This window comes from Mesoplodon bidens, assembly GCF_964165515.1.
Source record: "Mesoplodon bidens genome assembly, chromosome: 10".
In the NCBI taxonomy this organism is placed as follows: domain Eukaryota; kingdom Metazoa; phylum Chordata; class Mammalia; order Artiodactyla; family Ziphiidae; genus Mesoplodon; species Mesoplodon bidens.
Genome location: NC_138172.1, coordinates 39368500 through 39390312, shown reverse-complemented (window position 1 = coordinate 39390312; position 21813 = coordinate 39368500). Strand labels below are relative to the sequence as shown.

The window sequence follows — 21813 nt, the reverse complement described above, 5'->3', positions numbered from 1 at the left end:
ATATGATCCTTACTGCTATTAATTTACTAACACCGGCAATATTTCTGTGGTAGGCTGTTTAAGTATAGTATACAAATTATATTCAGGTACCTTCAAACAGAATAGACCCAGCAATAAACCTTTTATTATGATGCCCATAATATATTATAAATATATTTTTCCATAAATAAAGAATACTACATATACCTTATCCTGTCTAAAATGCCTAGAGCACTACTCTCAGGAAAGCCTCCACCTGTTAGGAAACCCCAAGCACAAGAGAGTACAGAAAACGGCAAGTACAGGTCAGGGGAGTGAGTGCAAAGTGAAGCTGCTGCTGATGGCCTCTTGTCTTTGGAAATTTAACACTTGTTTGTCCCTTTGTCACCTCTCTTCTAACCATCTCCCTTGCCCAGTTCTCCCTTCTCTCCATTGCAGAGGCTCTCAGTTATCTTTCTCAGGACAGAAAATTAGAAGGTCTTCTATGAGACTTCAAGATTAAGCTATCAATGATATCCATGGCACATAGAGTAGGAGGAGCATCAAGGACAAGCACTTCATACTCAGAGCAGGCCACTCCAGTATAGGTGACCCACAAACAGTCACTAACCACATTGGCATAGAATGTGTCAAAGCTTCCCTCTGATAACAGCATCACAATTGAAATTTCCCTCTTAAGGAAGGAAGCATCTCTCATAATATAGACCCACTAATATTACAAAGTTCACAATATGTGATTCTAATATCAATTACATACACCCTTCTGCTCATAAGGGACAAAGGAGAGATCGTGTGAACAACCATTAACCAGTTCTCTACCATGTTGGCACATATTTCAGTTTTTCACCTCCATTATAGAAGAACAGCAGAGGGCAACTGAAATTTATATTTCCCCAAATTAATTTTCTTCAGTAATTAGTTGCATTCATGTAAAATACTTAGAGATTGCTTGAATTCTGTCTGTGCTAGAATCGTAGCTACTGTATCAAAGCAATCTTTTTTTTAAGTATAGAGAACCATGCAAATCATGCAGAAGAAAAAAACCAAAAAACTTTTTCTGCTTCAAATCTGGGAGAAGATAAATATGACCAAGCACAAAGAAACACTGAAAGTTAAGTTTACAGAACCAGAAAACCTTCACACAAATATTGCTCAGTAAAAGCAGTCCACAGAATCTTCCTAGTGACCTTATTATTTCCCTTCACTCTTTTAAGTTTCAGTAATCAAGGAGGCTTAAGCCTCATCTGAAGTCTGATATTAAGTACAAAGCAGAATTATACCAATTTTTCTTCCTAGAAACAAGTTTTCTTCAGTTTTCAGTGTAGAATTTCACCTAGTTGGGTTTTTTTGGGGGGTGTCTTTGTTTTTTTGGTGGGGAGGGTAAAAGTAACACATTTACTTTTTTAGAAAAATTGTTCAAATAATATAGCAAGGTATAAAATGAAAAGTAAAAACAGCTAAGTAGGGGCTTCCCTGGTGGCGCAGTGGTTAAGAATCTGCCTGCCAGTGCAAGGGACACAGTTTCGAGCCCTGGCCCGGGAAGATCCCACATGCCGTGGAGCACCTAAGCCCGTGCGCCACAACTACTGAGCCTGAGCTCTAGAGCCCGCAAGCCACAACTACTGAGCCCATGTGACACAACTACTGAAACCTGCGCGCCTAGAGCCCATGCTCCGCAACAAGACAAGACACGACAATGAGAAGCCCACGCACCACAACAAAGAGTAGCCCCCGCTCACCGCAACTAGAGAAAGCCCGCGCACAGCAACAAAGACCCAACACAGCCAAAAATAAATAATAAATAAATAAATTAAAAAAAAAAACAGCTAAGTATGCTGTGACCTCTGGTTCTTTTTTTTTTTTTTAGGAAGGAGGGGGTTTTATAAGTGGCCAAAAATTGTGAAAGACTGCAAGACAACTCTTATTTTTTTCTTATAGCACAGTTCAGAATGTTAATGTTTAAATCAAAAGTTAAATGTTTAAAAAATTCCTCTCTAAAATTTTAAACCGCTTTCTCCAAATTAAGAATATAAGTGAACCATAAATAGAGGGAAAATCCTGCTCTATTAAAAGAAGGCTTCATATGTTCTAACAGAAAAATCACAATTTAATTGACTTTTAAAAATCTACCTAAATATTTCAGAATAACTGTTTATGCTTTCCTGAATTAACTAACTCCCAGTTTTAAGTACTACTTTTATTTTATTTTATTTTAACATCTTTATTGGAGTATAACTGCTTTACAGTGGTGTGTTAGTTTCTGCTTTATAACAAAGTGAATCAGTTATACATATACATATGTCCCCACATCTCTTCCCTCTTGCATCTTCCTCCCTCCCACCCTCCCTATCCCACCCCTCCAGGTGGTCACAAAGCACCGAGCTGATCTCCCTGTGCTATGCAGCTGCTTCCCACTAGCTTTCTATTTTACGTTTGGTAGTGTATATATGTCCATGCCACTCTCTCACTTTGTCCCAGCTTACCCTTCCCCCTCCCTGTATCCTCAAGTCCATTCTCTAGTAGGTCTGTCTGCATCTTTATTCCTGTCTTGCCCCTAGGTTCTTCTGATCATATTTTTCTTTTTTTTTTTTTAGATTCCATATATATGTGTTAGCATACGGTATTTGTTTTTCTCTTTCTGATCTACCAATTTTAAATATTGGTCTGTCCTCTAGGAAAGGTGTTAGGGCATTTTAATCACCTTCCTCTCACTAACACCTGCCAATCATATTTTAATTTTTGTCATGATCAGTTTCATAGCTTTAAACCTCTAGTTGTAGGCACACTAATTTTATAGTATCTCTGGACTTCCCATCATGTAAGATAAGGAAATTAAAGTTCCATGCCCTCTTTTTTTTTTTTTTTTTTTTGTGGTACGCGAGCCTCTCACTGTTGTGGCCTCTCCCGTTGTGGAGCACAGGCTCCGGACACGCAGGCTCAGCGGCCACTGCTCACGGGCCCAGCCGCTCCGCGGCATGTGGGATCCTCCCGGACCAGGGCACGAACCCGTGTCCCCTGCATCGGCAGGCGGGCTCTCAACCACTGCGCCACCAGGGAAGCCCATGCCCTCTATTTTTGACAAGCATTTAGCTAAGTGAGTATAGCTTCTGTTTAATCAATCTTTTAGTTTTAACAACACGGCATTTCATACCAAATCAAACTCAGAACTTTTATTTTTTTTTTAAATCAAGGTTCCAGGACTTCCCTGGTAAGTCCAGTGGGTAAGACTCTGCGCTCCCAATGCAGGGGGCCGGTGATCGACCCCTGGTCGGGGAACTACATCACACATGCATGCCGCAACTAAACAACTAAGAGTCCGCGTGCTGCAACTAAGACCTGGCACAGCCAAAAAAAATAATAATCTTTAAAAAATCAAGGTTCCAGGGCTTCCCTGGTGGCGCAGTGGTTGAGAGTCCGCCTGCCGATGCAGGGGACACGGGTTCGTACCCCGGTCCGGGAAGATCCCACATGCCGTGGAGCGGCTGGGCCCGTGAGCCATGGCCGCTGAGCCTGCGCGTCCGGAGCCTGTGCTCCGCAACGGGAGAGGCCACAACAGTGAGAGGCCCGCATACCGCAAACAAAACAAACAAACAAAAAAAATCAAGGTTCCAAAGATGATAAAAACCATTCTGCTCCAAATAAATCCTACCTGTCAGTACTTCTAGAATACTACATTCAAAACAGTCACTACAAGAATAGTCCAAATATAAATTTATTTCCTGAGCAGAATGGCAAATAAGGTGGATATTCAGTTCTCAGAAAGAATGGAATAAAAGCTTGGAAAAGTATCTGCTATAAAGCCCCAAAGTTCAATCTTTAAGTTTTCATCAAAAAAAGAAAAGACCACACACCTTTAAGTAGGGAAAATTCTATAAAACTTAGAAAACGTTGATAAAGGTTCATACACAGGTTCACTATATTCTCCTCTGTTCTTATGAAAATATCTGAAATATCCTATGACAAAATCACCTTTTGGTTTATAGCTAGCCATGTATTTTAAGTAGTTGAGACTCCAAAGTTATAAAACGTTCTGCAGTGCTCCAACCTTACAGTCTACTGTTGGCTCTAAGCAGAAGCTATTACTTCCCAATTCCCATTGCTTTTTCCTTTCACTAAGCCCCTAAGAGGTTCTTCACTGCCTGTACAAGTCCACAGAATCATCTGAGAACCACTAAATCAGAGGAGGCTAAATATTAGCAAATAATAAATTCAATGGAGAACTTAAAAAAATATATAACAGAAAAGGCCAATTTGAAAGAATATTCCAATCTGCTCATTTATACACAAGGCTTCATTTCTTGTCCTTTTAACCTGCTCACTTGGCAGTATCTACCAGACTGACACATCCCAATAATGAAAGTACACTAAGTCAGCATTTGACCTGACACAAAAGTGCTGCTTGGCAGGGGCGGGGTGGGGGGGACGCTTCAGAAATACATTTAAATATTTGAGTCCAGTCAGTGAGTAAAAAACAACACTGAGAAAAATTAAACATATTCTCAATAATGGTGATAGGTTCTTCCTTTGCTTTTATGCTCAGAAAAAGTATGCCTTTACCATAAACTCATTCACTTACAATTTTTAAATTTACAGTGTAATTATTTATACTATGCTTTGATCCATTTAGAATTTATTTTGCATAGTGTGAGGTAAAAGCCTAATTTTATTTCCAAAGACCCAACAACCCTGTATCATTTACTGAATTACTGAAATTTCTTTGCCCGCTGATTTAAAATGCCACTGTGATTGCATATCAAATTCATATAAAGAAGGTCTGCTTCCAAGCTTTTTGTGTGATTCCACAGATCCTTCTGTAACACAGTAAGTTAAAAAAAAAAAAGCATGTTAATACCTAGAAGATCCACCTTCCCCCAACAAAACGTTTGGTTTTAAATTAAAAAAATTTAGTGACACAGAAGACACATTACGTGGGAAAAGGGAGGCCAATACAATTGTATTTATCTATCCCAGTATGGTTTAATTATGTACCCAAGAAGAAAAACTGGCATAACAGCAGTTATGCCTGGGTAGTATGGAATAACAGAGGACTTAAATTTCGTCCTGTTTAATACACTCCTGTATTTTCCGCAATTTGTATTAAACCAAAAAGACAGTTAAAAAGTAATCCTTTTTGCATAGTGGTTATACCACAATAACAGTCAGTAACAGACACACAAACAATTCTGGTTGTTCATAGTTTGATTTTTCCCTCAAAATCTGAAACTGTGAAAGACAAAACCATCAAGCAACAGAAGCTTGCATAATAACGAAGACTGTTAAATTCAAGATGTTGCTCACCAGATACTTAAGGCTGAGCCTTGGTAACAGTGAAAGAAAAATGTATAAACTTAATGAAACTACACTCTATAACTCCAAAAGAAAGAAGATTCTTAATTAGCCCCAAGTCAAAGACTCAATGAGGAGCATTAAGTAAACTGATGAACTAAAATACTTCTCAAAAACATGAAGCTGGAGGGATAGTTGAGTACTCCCAATTTCTGGGAGTCAGAAATGGAGGGGAAAACACTCTGGGACTCTCTAGGGTGGAGTCTGTAGCCAAGTATTTGCTTCTGAATACTTCAAGCATAGCTGCTTTGCAAAGCAATAGACAAACCAACTGCCCCACCAACAGACCCAGGAAACTTTCACTACAACTGCACACATTTTTACTGGTTATTTCCCCTGTACTTCCTTCTACTGGAGCTTAGCACAGTGCCTGACAAAGAGCAGGCCCTCAGTATACCAAAGTTATCATTATTCTAATTATTTTATCTCTAGTACACAAGAGGAAAAGGTTACTCCAAAACAACAATCTATTACATTTCTGTTTGCTAATTTTTTTCTATTTCAGTACTAAGGGAAGGCCTAAGTACTCAGGGGAGTCATCCCTTCTTGGGTCCCCTTGAATCTGGTACCTCTTCCCGGCCCCCATGCAACTCTGCAGGGTGGGTCTTGAATATGTGATGAACTAAGAGAAGACATTCGGAGCTGCCTCAGAGCCCTGCCTCTTCCTGTTTACCCAATGGTCATGCTCTTGGGCCCCTCTTAAGGCTCACATCTACTAGCAATAGTTCCTCATAGCTTAGTTCTGGTTTGAAGAACACATTCACATGAAAAAAACATCAATTTCCATTTTAAGGAGTCACAGTCACATTTGTCCTAATTAACATAAGGAGTCATTTCAAAGAAGCAGATGGGGAGAACACAGTTCTATTCTTAAAGATACTAACCCACCACACGGTTTGTGATAGAAATTATCCCATTAGGACATCCACCTGCCCCATGCCTTCACCAGACAGAGAAATCCCTGATATAGGGGCATTTTCACCATGGTTCTAGTTCTGGACAACACACTTTCAACCAGAAACTTAAACTCATATTCCTACCAATGACTGATGAGCTGTAACCTGGCACAACTGTTTGCATTATCTAGTGAAGTTTGAAAACGTCCATTCCATATGACCCAGCAAATTCTATCCCTATATGTACATGACACACACCTATACAAATGTACTTAACCAAGAATGTTCATTGTTAATAGCCCCAAAATGGAAGGAATCTAGATGTCTATCAATAATAGAGTGAATAAATTATGGTTTGTTCAAACAGCAGACTACTATACAGAAATGGGAATGAATGAACTACAGCTGCACACAGCGTGGATGAATGTCACAAGCACAATGCTAGAATAAGATACAAAACAGCATGACTCCATTTATATAAAATTCAAAATTAAATAAAACTAGGTTGTTGAGGGATACGAAGGTAGTAAAAAGAAAAACAAAGAACATGATTATCACAGAATTCAGAATAGTCATTGTCTCTAGGGAATGAGAAGCTGTAACCAGGAAGGGACCCATGAAGGGTTCAGAAGTTCTGGCATTGTTCTATTTCTTGAAGGTGCTAGTTACACAGTGGTTCACTTTATAATTTTTCATTAAATTGTATACAGATCTACTGAATTAATATGTATAGACAGATATTTCAAACGCACATGCAAAAAAGAGCTTTCTGACACAGTCCACCAGCTTTACCTACAGTTTTGCCCTAGCCTAAAGTGTGACAACAAAGGACCATTCTTTTCCCCTTTTCAGCAAAGCAAGGGGTTAATCTATCATTCTTCATGCAGCTACAATTAGAAATCACAATCCAATGTGACAATTAGGAAAAAACTAGTGGAGCATTTAAGTGAAGCCTGGAAAGGACTTAAAACCTCTGGAACAAAATGCAGGGCAACTACCTACAAAGAAATTGAAAAGAACAGGTGTTCATATAACACTTCATTCTGAGGCTGAGAAATAAAAAACCATTATAGATAAAGGGTGGCCATTTAAAAAGTACACTAGCGGGCTTCCCTGGTGGCGCAGTGGTTAAGAATCCACCTGCCAACGCAGGGGACATGGGTTCGAGCCCTGGTCCGGGAAGATTCCCACATGTCGCGGAGCAACTAAGCCTGTGCGCCACAACTACTGAGCCTGCGCTCTAAAGCCCGGGAACCACAACTACTGAAGCCCACACGCCTAGAGCCCGTGCTCCACAACAAGAGAAGACACTGCAATGAGAAGCCCGCTCACCGCAACGAAGAGTAGCCCCCACTCGCCGCAACTAGAGAAAGCCCGCGCACAGCAACAAAGACCCAACGCAATCAAAAATAAATAAATTAATTAATTAATAAAAAATATAAATTAAATTAAAATGAAAAGTACACAAGCAAGAAGCATGGCATATCAAAGACAAGCTTGTACTTGATTAAATTAAAAGAAGGCATGCAAGCTTGAAGGAAGAAATCCCTGATTCTGAAGCTGTCATGATGGAGAATAGCCACACCCAGAGCCCCTAACTTTGGTTACCTTTTGGAGCAATTCAAATTTACATAAAACTTCAACCACAATTTGATCTTTCCTTTAAAATGGCAACATAAGTGGAAAGGGGTTGTGGAAAGGCAGAGGTTCATGGAGAGGTACACAAATTATTCATCACAGAGGACTGGAAGCAGGACATCTTTTAATAGGGAAATCTTAGTTAATGAGCTTATGAAAAAATATTATCTACAGACACCAATTTAAAAGGCAGAACTCAAACGTAAGGATTAAAAATTCCAGAAAAAGCAGGCCTAAATGGTGTATTAATATTTTAAGTGTATCCTAGATAAACTTGACTGCTTGTCTTTGAACCATTTGGATCCTTAGAAAAGCTGATGCCTAGTCATGCTAAAACCTGAAAGTTGCACTGACTTACATTTTAAGAGGAAAAAACTGTTCAAGCAGCAAACTGGCTGGCTTCAAAGATGCAGTTCTCCCACATATTCAATTTTCCAGCACCTACTAATTTCTGGCAGCCAGCACCCAGAATGACTGGCAGGATTTCTAACGTTTCAGTATTACCAGGAAAAAAACTGCACACATATTTCCAGCATATGAATAATTCTAACTCACCAGTCACCATGTTGCATGCATTTCTGGTGCTTGTCCTGAGTTCTAAAGATCTGTAACATTCTAAAGAAGACAGAACAAAGAAGTTCCTTCCATCCTCAGCCTCTTTTTAAATTTTAAACTTGTTCTTAAAATAATACAGTATATTAGGAGTTTTCTAATAATACAATATTTTTAGGTAGTTTTCTACCCCCACAGTTTTCAAATTTAATTGCTAATTTTAGTTCCACTTAGTTTCTTTTTCCTTAAATTTAATGAAGCAAGACTGTAAAACGTAAACTAGCACATATTTTGTCTTAGAAAAAAGAAGTACCTATTTCTCTGGACAAACCTAGAACTCCCCTGGCACCAGAACACAGTGCTGGGATTTAAAAAAATAAAAAAGCTGAAAAGGATTGAAATCCTGTATCAAAAGTGACTTTTGCAGGCAGATTTCAGATCTGCTGGGGATCTTCGGACTTACAAAAGAAGGCAAAGCACTGTTTATCAGATTGCCCAACTTCGTTCTGAGCAACTTTTTGGCTGAGCAATAGCGGGCCCTTTAACCTAACAGAGTACAAGTAAGCCCCTCCCAACCAAACAGAGGAAAAGGCTGCATTTCAGGATTTAAAGTGGCAATTTACAGCTTGGGTAGTTTCACAGCGTCCATAGAAGTGGATCCCCTTACGGAGCGCACAGATGTGACGTCTAAGAACTGCGCTTTAATGAAGAATTACTTTCTAATGACAAGAAAACAAATACCACTGAAGGGCCTTTTAGGATTTGCCTTCCCTCTCCAGCACAAAGCATCAAAACAAGGTGCGTAAGTCGAGGGGGTTCGCTGCCCTCACAGACGAACAGAGCTCGGTTTCAGAATCAGGGTAGCACCCTCCCAAGTACCCACCCTGCACATGGGCCTCGGGACACCTCATTCTCAGAGAACCAGCAATCTCGCCCACTTCGCAGAGGAGCGGGGCCGCAAGCCAGACCGCAAAGCAGGTTGGTTTCTCCTCAGGCCTAGGCCCCGTTGGTCCGGGGACGTCACCTGAGCAGGAAGGGTCCAACCCACAACCTTCTCCAAATTGCAAGTTGCCCGCCCGCCGCCCCTCCTCGCAGCAGGGGTGTCCTGCGCGCCCGCGCAGCGGTGCCGCCACCCAACAGCAGGCCGCGCGCCTGCCCGCGACCCCCGACTTCGGGGCGCGCGCCCCAGAAAGCCGCTCTGGCCGACGGGCTGCAGCTCCAGGAGCCGAGATATCCGGGTCGGGAACGCGCACGTCAGCGGCCACGAGCACCGGGAGGGCCGCACAGCGCGCGCGCCCCCGAGCATATAAACAGCCCCGGCCGCGCGCGCCCACCAGCGCGCATTCGCGCGCCGTGCCCACCTGAATCCCCGAACCGCCCCTCCCCCACCCAGGGGGCGGGGGCGTGCGAGCCCTGGGTCGTTCTCGGCTCCGGAGCCGCCCCGAGGTCTCCTGGGCCCAGCGGCAGCGGCCCGCCTGCCCCCGCCCGCCCCCGCCCGCCGTTGTGTGGGGTGGGCCCGCTGTCTCAGGCCCGCAACCCCGCCACATCCCCGCCCCCACTGGAGCCCTCACCCGGCGACGTCGCCGCCGCCGCCGCCGCCGTTCTACCCGCCGGCCCCGCCGCACCGCTCGGGGCCCCGGTTGTGCCGTCGCCGCTCCAAGACCGACAGGATTTTCCCCTCACAGCTCCCTGGGCGCCATCTTACATTCAACCCTCACAGCCAATGAGTGCCGAAAGCCTCTCTCGCGATGATTGGAGCGTCGAATCCCGCGAGAACTAAGGCTGCCTCCTGGCCAGACTTAAAGGGAACGCTTCTGCAGAGGAGAGAGGCCGATCCTAGGGCTGCAGTAGCGGCAGGAGCCCGGGGTGTAGGGCGGAGCGTACCGCCCTCAGACGCCCCTCCATATGGGGCGGAGCCAGGGCCGGAGATCGGCCTAGCCCTGGAGCCTGGGCAGGCCTGGGCTTGAAGCTCACTCTCAGGACCCTTCTGCCGCCTGCGGGGGCCTCTTTCTCGCAGCCTCACGCGGTGCGGAGACCAGCCTCTTACTTAAGGTGGCCCCCACAGCCTCTGACCTAGGCCCGGCGCTTCCAGCCGCACCCCACCTGGGAAGCCCCGGGTCACTCTCCTCCAGGAGTCCCTAGCATCTGGGACCAACCCCTCACCCTCTATCTGCTGTCATCCTAATTCAGCCTTCCGCAGTCCAGTCCACCTTAAAGCGGGCCTCGGTAGCCTGGTGTTTGTATACAGGGAAAATGTGGAGGGTGTTAAAGCTGCAGGCACACGCGGGCTTCACCAGTAGCCCACACTGCCCCAGAGGAACATAGACTATCATACTGTTTCTTTAAAAGGCCTTTGGACCTTTGCACTTGTTCATCCTTCCCTGGCAAACTCCTAGTCCTCTGGGGTTCCCCTCAGGAGTCACTTCTGAGAGTAGTCTTCAGAGGACCAGGCTGGGTCAGAAACCTCCAGCCTCACACAGGCCCCAAGGGGACATCTGCACAATACCTGGTCACCCTCTGTCTCCCCAACTAGGTGGTGGACTTAGAAGGCCACCACACAGGTCTTCATCTCACTGTGCCTGGCACATAGTAGGTACTCAATAATTATTTTTTAATGACTGGACTAGGAGCCAGGCCTCTCCATCTGCCTAGGCATGCAGGCAGACACAAACCTTCCAGGTTCCTCTGACACAGGGCTCCTAACAGTGGAGCAGCATCCCAAGACCCACCATTCCCTCAGACCAGGTGCAGAAGATAACGAATCAGGCCCAGGCCTCAGCCCTCGAGCATCAAGAACTGCACCAGTGGTTTCAAAGCTGTCACTACTGCTCTGTGTGTAGTGTACCTTCCCCCTCCCCCAGCATGACTCTAAGGCCCTTGGGTGCTAGGAGACCAGAGAGAGATAACACAGACCCCAGGGGGATTTAGCTGTTCTTTATTGACATGGAGTCTGGGTACCCCTCGCCTCCAGAAGGATGAGGTAGGTCCACAGGACTTCCAGTTTACACTTTTCCTGGGTCCTCCTTCAGTGTGACGGTCCGGTTGAAGACAAGCTGGAGGGCAGAGGGAGAGGAATGACCACCAAGCCAGAACCAGGCCAGAAGGCCTAAGTGGGTCTCACCAGACACCCCACTCCAACCCTCACTTCATCCCAGAGGAGCTGAGGGCCAAGAAACTCTAGTTATCGATAACTTTTTGACTTTGGCTAAAGGACTGGATGGCTCTGGGTCTCCATTTTATAACAATCCCTATGCCTGCCCCCTCCCTTGAGGAATAAGAAAGGAAGGGTTCATACAAAATTTTATGCACGGACTTAACCTCTGAGCCTGTTTCCTCATCGGTAGAACATGAACCCCACCTCAGGTGGTGAAGATTAAGTAAGGAAATGTCAGCAAAGTGCTTGGCACAGAGAATGGCAGACACCACCATCATTGTTGCAGAAAGGTAAATTCAAGCACCTGTCCCTGGCGGCTGTCTGGGTCCACAGAAAAGTAACCAAGCCGCTCAAACTGGAACTTGTCGAAGGGCTTTGCCAGGGCCACAGAACAGTCCACTAATGCTGCCTCGACTACTTGTAGTGATGCCTGTGGGCAGAGAACTCAGGTGGCCATCCAGCCAGAAAGGCCCATCACCCTCACCCCATACCCCATGAGCCTACCGGGTTCAAGTCATTTAAGAATCCACCAGGCACCTCAGCAGGATCCTCAGGGTTCTTGTGCTGAAATCTGCAGCCAGAGTGAAGGTCAGACTCCAGCTGGGCAGCCACAGCAAGCAATGCCCATCTTGTACCTGCCCCAACACCAGCTCTGTTCACTCACAGTCGCTCGTAGAGGCGAATCTCACACGTCAGAGGCTGTGATACCCAGTGAATAAATGCCTTGGGCTTTTCTCCGGCATCTGCCCGTCTGCAGGTCACCTCAAGGCTTTCCACACAGCCACTGGGGCCCTGGAAGTCAAGGGGCCTGCAATCAGACTTGGACACCACTACCAGGACTGCAAGCTGCACCCAGATCCTCACCCCAGCAGGCACTGTGGTAGGAAGGCTGCAGCTGGCTCTCACCTTGACAACATGCTGCAGCTCGATGATGTAGCCTGTATGCCTCAGGCCCACGGGCTGGCCCCATGCCAGGCGCTTATAGCCTGGCTCTGGCTCCTAGAGGTAGCAAGTGGGGTGGACACAAGAGGCTGCAAGGGTCAGGCAGGTGGTACAAGAGGCTTCTCCCACCCCTATGTCTGGCAAGGATTGGTTTGACTGAAGCAGGGAGTAGATGGACTGATAGAAGAAGAGATGAAGGGCCCTCAGGACTGGGCCCAGGAACAAACAGGACCCTTCACCACCCCCATTCACCTCTTTGAAGTCAGTCCTTTCAATGAAGACAATGGGTCCAAAGGGAATCTGATGGAAGCCCTTGGTCTCATCAGCTGGGAAGCTGGGTACCTGAATGTCCAAGGACTATAGTAGGAGATAAGTGTCTGAGTCACACTAGGCACTGGGATTCCCACACCCAAACCCAGGTGCAACCCCCAACACACACACACGCACACTCTGAAGGAGACTTACCTTGGCAGCAGGAAAATTGGTGATGACCACCTGTAATGGCTCCAGCACAGCCATGGCCCGAGGGGCTGTGTCATTCAGCACATCACGCACACAGGCTTCTAGCAGATGTGGTTCCATCGTGGTCTGTGCCACTGTCACTCCCACCTAGCAGGAAAGGACAGCATCAGTGACAGCCACAACCACATACTACTGTGCTCAGCCCCCACCTGCCCACTCAGCCCACTCAGCTATACCCGAGCACAGAAGTTGTTGATGGCCTCAGGAGGGAAGCCCCGCCGACGTAAGGCTGTGAGCGTGAAGAGCCGTGGGTCATCCCAATCCCTGTGGGCGAGATGGTGGTGAGAAGACCTTTGGCAGCACATGCTACTAGTACCACCAACCTTCATTAGTCAAAAAGCCACACCTACCGCACAGCGCCAGCTGCCACAAGCTGGAGAATCTTCCTCTTAGAGACAACAGCATAGTGCAGATTGAGGCGGCCATACTCCCACTGCACAGGACAATAGACGTCCAGTGCATTGCACAGCCAGAAGTAGGAAGAGCGTCTGGGGTGGGAGGGCAGAGTCAGGACTGGCCACCTCCAACCAGGGAGAGACCGGCAGGAAGGGCTGCTGGAATCACTGGCCCTCCCCTCCCCACGGGCCCGAGGCTCCCTCACCGGGCCTGGAATTCCTTGGTGCAGAGTGAGTGGGTGATATGCTCGATGGAGTCACAGAGGCAGTGTGTGTAGTCATAGGTTGGGTAGATGCACCTGCAGGGCATAGGCAGTGGGCCCCACCATCCGGCCCCACTCTGCCCTACCCATGGCCCACCCACCACTCTACAACTCCGCAACCCCACCCCAAGCTCACACCCACCAGGTGTCCCCTGTGCGGTGGTGCGGTGTATACTTGACTCGATAGGCCACAGGGTCCATCTTGCCATCCTCCATCACCAGCTTCATCCGCAGAGTTGCCTCACCCTCTGCAAACTTGCCCTTGCGCATTGCCTGAGGGAGCAAGGGCTCAGGCTGCCACTCAGCACAAGGGAATCTCATTCTCAGTATCTTGGCCCACCTAGACCCAATTGCAACCCCAGAGCCCCACCTTGAAGAGCAGCAGGGACTCCTCTGTGGGACGGTCTCTCCAGGGTGAGGGCAGTGGGTTGTGGCCTTTGAGCTCCTCTCCTCGCTGGTGGCACACATAGGCCTGACCCCTATGAGAAAGGGGTGTGAATGCCCAGCATGGATGTGCCCTGGTCAGTCTGCCTGGCTCCACGTAATGGCCCTGGCCTCACCTGCGGATGAGCTCCTCGGCCCACGCATACAGCTGGTCAAAATAGTTGGAGGCATATGTCACCTTGTAAGGTGTGTAACCTGGGGCAGAATGAGAAGGTATTAGCAACCAATCAGGGACACCCAATGGCAGGCCATGGCCCAGGGAGAGGCCCACTGATAAGCAGTTTTGCCCAGGCCTTCCCCAACCCATACCCAGCCAGGCCACCATGTCGCAGATAGCAGTGAAGAACTTTGCTTCCTCCTTCTCAGGGTTGGTGTCATCAAAGCGCAGGAAACAGATCCCATTGTTGGCCTAGGAGAGTTGCAGTATCTGTGAGCTCCCACATCATCAGCTCCTACAATCCATCTCATCAAACTGGGACATTCTCAGAGCTCTCCCACGTCAAAATTGAAAATATCTTTCACTCACCTTCCTATATCTAAATGCCCTAAACAAGGTATCTCATACTAACGTGGGACACAGCATAGCCTCTTCCTAAGCCCAAGAGGTTGCACTGGGAATTTCCCCAAATGTCCCTCACCAGGAGTTTTTCCTCAATGAGCCCAATTAGGTGGATTCCTAGGTATCTATCACACATTTCTAGGTATCCCCTCCAAGGCCTCTGTCTGCTCTGGGACACTTTATGGGAGCAGCAGGAAAAGTAGGGATACCTCTCTGGTACCTAGTCATGGGAGCAGCAAGCAGTTACCCTGCTTGCCAAGTCCCCAGACACACTCACCTTGGCATAGCCAAAGTTGAAGTTGATGGCTTTGGCATGTCCAATGTGCAGTATTCCATTGGGTTCTGGCGGGAACCGGGTACGTACCTGAGATAAGAGGAATGGGAGCAGAGGAATCAGGTCAGAACTCAGACTACACTAAAGGACGACCCTTCCCAGGGAGGCCATGGTGATAGGTAAGGTGGGGTAGTATGGAGGCAGCCCCAGGCAAGTGATGATGGCACTAGCTAGCCTGCCAATATTCCCACACACCTGTCCTCCAGTGATCTCCAGGTGCTGCTTCAGTAGATCCATGGTATGTGGAGTGGTCACATAGCCCGAGGTCTTGTAGTTCTCACCTGCCAGGGCCAGAACAAGCCTGATGATACCAGGCTGCAGCCCAGCGCTCCCTATCCCAGGGACCTGACTACAGGAATTGCTATTAAGATCCAGCCCTCCACAAGAAAAGGAAACCCTCTTACACTGTTGGTGGGAATGTAAATTGGTGAAGCCATACAGAAAACAGTATGGAGTTTCCTCAAAAAACTAAAAATAGAGTTGCCATGTGATCTAGCAATCCCACTAATGGGCATATACCCAGACAAAACTATAATTCAAAAAGATACATGCACCACTACCTTCACAGCAGCACTATTTATAATAGCCAAGACATGGAAACAACCTAAATGTCCACCATTAGATGAATGGATAAAGATGTGGAACATATATACAATGGAATATTACTTAGCCATTAAAAAGAATGAAATAATGCCATTTGCAGCATCATGGATGGACCTAGAGATTATCATACTATGCAAAGTAAGTCAGAAAGACAAATACAATATGATATTACTTATAGGTGGAATCTAAAATATGACATAAATGAACATATCTACAAAACAGACAGACTCACTGACATAGAGAACAGACTTGTGGTTGCCAACGTGGGGAGGAGGGATAAGGGAGAAAAGTACTGGGAGTTTGGGATTAGCAGATGTAAACTATTATATATAGGATGAATAAACAACAAGTTCCTACTGTATAGCACAGGGAACTATATTCAGTATCCTGTGATAAACCATAATGGAAAAGAATATATATATGTATAACTGAGTCATTTTACTGTACAGCAGAAATTAAACACAACATTATAAATCAATTATACTTCAATAAAATTAAAAAAAAGATCCAGCCCTCCACAGAGTTTCAACCTGCCTGCTCACCAGGCTTGTGGAACTTAAGCGCCTCGCCTCGGAGCTGCTCCATCAGAGACAGGGTCTGAACAACAGCCTCACCTGCAGAGAACCGACCAAGGAAAACTTACTCTCTGGATACAGCTACCACATCCAGCTCAGGGAGGTGCCTGTCGATACTACCCATATCCTGCAACCAGAATAGAACCAAGCAGTCCCCTCTTTCCCCAACCCCAGAGACAAGAGATACAGAGCCAGACTTCTCAGGCCTCCTCTGACTAGTTTCTGGGTAAAGGAAACACCAGAAATTCCAGTCTTGCAGCAGAAGACAGAGTGTTGACTAAGCCAACGGCCTGAGGAATCTGGGCTATAATGACCCATCAGGTGGAAAACCCAGAAATCAGGGAGTTGAATGTGACAGGAGCCTCAAGCCTCTCACCATTCTCCACCACATCCTTTGCAGTCCTTCGGTCTGTTTCTTCTGGCCGAGACTTTGCCACCTGGGAGAAGTTCAAAAGTTGGGTCAAGGTCTCGGGATCACTGGGGTCAGATACTCCCTTCCCCAGCCTGAAGGTTCACCCTACCCCACCTCATCCCCAGGACCCAAGACCATGCTCAGTCCCACCTTGGGCTTCTTCTCCAGATCAGTCTCTGTCTTGGGACCCAGGAGGTGGAGGACCTGAGCAGAGACCAGAGTCAGAGCTGGGACAGGAGCCCAGGACTGACCCCACCCACCCATCTAGCTAAGGGCTTCTTGGTTCTGTCTACTGGCACCACCTTGAAAAACCTACCCAGCCCATCCCACCTCTGCTCCTCACATGGTTCTGCAGCCTCAAATGCTTTTTCCCTCCTGAGGGTCCTAGGCTCAGGTAACAAAAACAGCCATTTACAGAAAGGAACTGTGGGCCCAGCATCAAGATATGCCATCTACTTCAACCATCACCCTCTTGTGATTCTCTGCCAGCACGCTGAGATGAAGGCCACGTCACCCTTATTTACAAGATGAGGAAACTGAGGTTCAGAGTAAAGCAACTCACCCCAAATTAGGGAGAACCCAGAGGCCCAAGTCTTTCACTGTCCAACCGGGTGCTGCTCCCTCTACCCCAAGCTTTACTATCCACCATCAGAATAGGAATAGGCTTTCCTCCCCTCCCACCACCATTTATCCCTCAGTGGACTCTAGACACTGTCTCTGGCAGGGTCTTTGCCTGCTTCAGATCAAGGAGGCACCCACCTGCATGTCTACTTCGTGCTTGATCATTTTGCCATCTGCCCACTTGAGCGCGGCCCGAGCCTCTCCTAGAAATATGGGCAGAGGGAGCTGCAGAAAGGCAAAGCAGGACATTGCCCACCCTCTTTCCCAAGAAAAGAACCTGGCTGACCTCAAAAACCATAGCCAGACCACTTTTAAGATGTTCCTATTCCTCTTCCCACCTCCCTCTCACCCATGCAGAAGAGAAGGCATGACTAGAGAGAATAACATAGTCCCCTGCCCCAGGCCCTGCTCACCCATCAGCAGCCCCATATTGAAATGGTAACGCTCTACTAGGAGCTGAGGTCGGTGGCGATTTATGGCAGCCTCCACCTACAGAAAGCCAAACCATGTGGTTCAGGAAAGTGTCCTTTAGAAATGCTCTAAGAACCCACACCCTCACCCTGGGTCTTCCTGGTTGGAAAGGCTGAGCCACCCCTTTTCAGGGTCAGTACTAAGGAGGCAACCGGTGCCTGGGGAAAGACTCACAGCCTCCTCAATCTGCTCTGGGGTCACCACAACGCCCACACCGCATTCCTGCTCAAAGACCATGGTGTTGATGGGGTCCAGGGGATGACTCCGCACATACTCAAGGGCAGCTGAAAAAAGAGAGCCAATTAATTTGTGGCACCTCAGCTCCAAGAAGTAGGAAGACAGAGCCCTAATCCGATCCATGAAACCCCAATTAGTTTGGCCTCCTGGGAAATTAAGTCTTGCACCCCTAGAGAAGCCCTGAGGTCACAGGAAAGAAGCATGTGCTCTGAGGGAAACTCTTCCTCAGACCTACAGTTCTCTAGTCAGTCTCACCAGAGGTGGCCCTCTCCATCCCTCAGTGCCAGGGCCTGGGTTTAGAGAGGAATGCAGAACTAGTAATGCAGAGAGACGCTGAGGGACTTCGCAGAATGGGCAGATAGGGATCTTGGCTGAGAGGAGGAGTTGGAGGTGGAAGCGGCAGGACAGGCAGGGGTCTCACCGCTCAGCTGGGTCTCCGTATGGATCTTCCTATTGGCTATGTAGCTCACGAGGAAAGAGAGACGCCGCGGATCCCGGAGTCGGGAGGCCAAGCCATAGAGCAGGGTCCCGGTAGCCTTGTCGATGGTGCAGCCCATTGTTTGTTGCGCCTGAGGTCAGAGGAGTCAGGAGATAAGCCCCATGCCCAGTAAGAAAGGCCTGAACAAGACAAGGTAGGTTGGTTGGGGTCAGGACCCGGCCTGGCGCTGCGTTGGGGAACAGTCGGCAGCCAGGACCAGGGACTTGGGTTCACACCTGGGTCGCCGCCTCGCGCAGCTGCGCGCTCAGAGCCGTGTTCTTGAGCGTCTCGCGGGCCTTGTGTTCGCTCAGGCCGAGGCCGGTGAAGAGCGACAGGGAGTCCAGAGCTGCCATTGCTGGGACGCCGGAAACCGAAAGAAAACTTTGGGGGCCAATCTGCACATTGGCATTAGCTCACTGGCCAATAGGAGAGCGACGCCGTCAGGGAGAGCCAATGGTGTCCTTTCTTGGCGGGAGGGGGCGGGGCTCTCCAGGGTTGTCAGCGCCATTGAAAGGGCAGAGGGCGGCCTTTCCTGCCTTTCAAGGCGCTTCACTTCCGTCTTTGTGCTCCAGGTCACTAGAAGGGGTCGTGGCGACGGCACTTCAGGGGGTGATTTGCCGCGGACCTGGAGGGAAGGTGTTCAGCACCAAGGCAGGAGGCAAACATGAGCATGGCCCTTTGCTCTTCGACTTTTCTCCTTCAGCCCTGGAAACCTCGGGACCATCCCAATTCTGTTGTTGGGAACAAATGTGAGTCCCTATCGCGTTTCTGACGTCAAAGCTTTGGAGTTGTCACGGAAACATTTGAACAAAATGAAGCCCGGGAAATTCTGTCAAGACTCGAGCACAGAGAATGTCTGAAATGGCCTATCGATGGGCCCCAAAAGTCTGGCATTTTTGAGCACCCACCTGGACACACACCTGGCCAGGAAGGGCCTCGCTTAAGTTCTGTGATGATTTGGTTTAAACTCTCCTGTCTGGGAATTCCCTGGTTGTCCAGTGGTTAGGACTGTGCGCTGTCACTGCTGAGGGCCTGGGTTCAATCCCTGGTCAGGGAACTAAGATCCCACAAGCCACGTGGTGTGGCCAAAAAAAGTCTCCTGTTATACTTACCCCACTTACCAACGCATGCATATGTCAGGAAAACCACAAGCAGATTAGACCTTGAAATCCACATGCAGGTGTTTGACAGGATATTTTATTGAAGTTGGGATAGGGTGGGACAGAGGAGGTAGAATAATCACGATGATGTTCTCGGGGGTCTCCCCAGTCTCTCATTGGACTTCCAGGACCTGCTGAGAATCATTAGGCTGAAACTGAACATACAACCTGTTTTCTTTATGGAACTGGAGCTGCTGGTGGTGACATGATGAGGAGATGCCCAAATTTGGGATGGGAACTCAGGCTCTTAGAGGCCTTGTCATCACTGATACTACCAGACCTTCAAGCACTGGGCAGGATCCTGACTGCAGTCTGTATCCATAGTGTATCCTTGTTTGTTACTATATCCTACTAATGAGCAAGTCCATTTCTGGGCCCCACATGATGACCACATGCCAGGTTCTGCCCAGTGCCACACTCCACATCAGTATCCAGAGCCAGTCCTGTGTCTTGGCTCCCCATGGCGCCTTGGCCCCAGCCTGATGCCCAGCCCAGCCAAGGCCAGGAGCAGGCATTAAGCAGGAGTTGCAGTGCAGTGGTGCCACAGACAGGCACTAAGAAGCAGAACCGTAGCCACGCCAGCCCTGTGCTGAGTCCACAGCTGCAGGTGTCTAGCTCACCACAAAGATGCCTAAGATGAGCAGAGTACCTGATGCCACCCAAAGACTCATTACAGCACCATGACCACCAACACTAAGTCCTGCAGGTCTAGTGATGGCCCCCTCAGTGGGGTCAGGGCCTGTACCCTCTTTCCTGGTTCCCTCATAGTGCTGACCTGTGGCTCCATGTCACAGGATGAGGCAGTTGCCCCTACCAAGAATGCCACAAGTAGCAGTGGCAGGCTAGCCAGTCCTCTGGAGCCCTTTGACTTGCACAGAGCAGAACCATCAAGTTGGATGGGTGCATGCCCAGGGGACTGGCTTGCTCGCATAAGCCTCTGGCTTCAAGGAAAATCAAGAAAACAATGAACGAGGAGAAAAGCCAGGGAGCAGCCAGCAAGGCCCAGCTGCGGCATGGGAAGAGGCAGGGTCCAGTAGCCAGACCTATGGACAAGTCCCTGTGGCACAGGCTGATGCACAGAAGCAGCAGTGGCCACAGTGCTGAGGGCCATGGCAGCCTTGTGCAAATGGCCCAGAAGGGTAATGTGGCAGGCTCAGCAGCAGCAGGGCTATGGTCAGAGGTGGACAGAGCCCCTTGAGTAGTGCATCCAGCACATGCAGATCACCAGTGGCCAGACACTTGGGGCTGCACACAGTGAAGGCCCAGCACGATCCTGATGCAGCCCATGCCTAGCAGCCCCTCCAGCAGTGTGCCAGCACCAACACCCAGCTTGGCAATTCCACCATTACCGCAGGGCCTCACAGCCAGCAGTCCAAGCCCCTCTCCATGGCCAGCAACCCCACGTGGCCTTTGTGCTGTTGTCCCAATAGAAGAAACCAACACTGGTCTCAAGGCTAGCTTTCTCCAGGAGCTCCTTCTGCTCTCCATCACCCCTAACTCCCTAACTCCAGCCAAGGAGTACTAGCAGGGCCCACATGCTGAGCTTTTTGTAATACTGACCCCTCAGGCTTGGGGGCAGAATGGACCTGCCGGAATCCTGCCCCACCCCTGCCTGCCTTACACTCTTTCTGGCTTACCTGAACACCTGCCTCAGGAGTACCTTTGCTCCCCATCTCCCCCCAGCTGGAGATGCCCAATCCTAACCCCAAGCAGTTGAAGAGAAGAGGAGGCAGCATTATCCATGAAGAGAGGCATGGAGGCTCCTCACAAGACTTGCCCTTGCGGTATGTGTACACAAGGCAAGCCTGCTGGGACAAGCCTGCAAACCCACTGTGGGTAAACAGCCTGGGGCAGCTGCCAGAAGCCAAAGTTTCAGGGAATCAAGGGAAGAAATGGCCTGGCAGGACCCCGCACCCTCCCTCCCACAGGAAGCCAGCTAAGATTAGCTCTGGGCCTCTCTTCCTGTCCTTTTGGAGCAGGGTCCCCTTTCCCACAGCAGTTTTTTTCCTGCTCTGTTCTCCCAAGGGATCCAGGTGGTTTTCAAACTACAGCAAAGAAAGACCTGAGAATAGAAAAGAGACTTCTCTCCACCCCCAAGTACTTCCTGTTCCCCAAAAAGTCCTTCCTGACCTGCTGTCTGATTGTCAGCCCCAGGCTGCTCCAATGCCTGCACCTTTTACCCCATGCTGTCAGCTTCTGGAGCTTCATGGGGTACACTCCACCCCTTAGGTG

At 48.4% G+C, this 21813-nt stretch overlaps 2 protein-coding genes across 3 annotated transcripts in view; both read right to left on the bottom strand.

The window, feature by feature from the left end:
* Positions 1 to 10122, bottom strand: part of QRICH1 (glutamine rich 1) — a 55905-nt gene extending 45783 nt beyond the window's left edge. The window contains exon 1 of one of the 2 annotated variants that reach the window (XM_081245789.1): positions 9983 to 10122. The gene's annotated coding sequence lies outside the window, so the exon portion shown is untranslated. Of the gene's footprint in view, positions 1 to 9294; positions 9598 to 9982 lie in introns of those variants that run through there. The other variant, XM_081245790.1, reaches the window with a different exon arrangement.
* Positions 10123 to 11325: 1203 nt separating this feature from the next.
* QARS1 (glutaminyl-tRNA synthetase 1) lies at positions 11326 to 18810 on the bottom strand. Its single transcript, XM_081246571.1, has 24 exons — positions 18658 to 18810; positions 18365 to 18512; positions 17881 to 17990; positions 17649 to 17724; positions 17374 to 17438; positions 16765 to 16818; positions 16579 to 16639; positions 16170 to 16241; positions 15220 to 15305; positions 14968 to 15054; positions 14441 to 14540; positions 14248 to 14326; positions 14058 to 14166; positions 13830 to 13960; positions 13631 to 13723; positions 13380 to 13517; positions 13206 to 13293; positions 12973 to 13116; positions 12760 to 12864; positions 12472 to 12564; positions 12230 to 12357; positions 12070 to 12136; positions 11870 to 11995; positions 11326 to 11464 (listed from the first exon to the last, which is right to left on the bottom strand). The coding sequence occupies exons 1-24, from the start codon at positions 18772 to 18774 to the stop codon at positions 11414 to 11416; spliced, it is 2328 nt and encodes a 775-aa protein (XP_081102697.1). The 5' UTR covers positions 18775 to 18810; the 3' UTR covers positions 11326 to 11413.
* Positions 18811 to 21813: the final 3003 nt, after the last annotated feature.

Bases quoted from the DNA above. Each gene is read 5' to 3' on its own strand.
- QARS1 (XM_081246571.1), bottom strand. From the start codon at position 18,774: ATGGCAGCTCTGGACTCCCTGTCGCTCTTCACCGGCCTCGGCCTGAGC. The intron at 16,819-17,373 runs GTGGGTGCCTCC...GTCTCTGCTCAG, and splicing joins AGCACGAAGTAGACATGCAG to GTCCTCCACCTCCTGGGTCC. The intron at 15,055-15,219 runs GTGTGTGGGAAT...CTCTTATCTCAG, and splicing joins TGGAGATCACTGGAGGACAG to GTACGTACCCGGTTCCCGCC.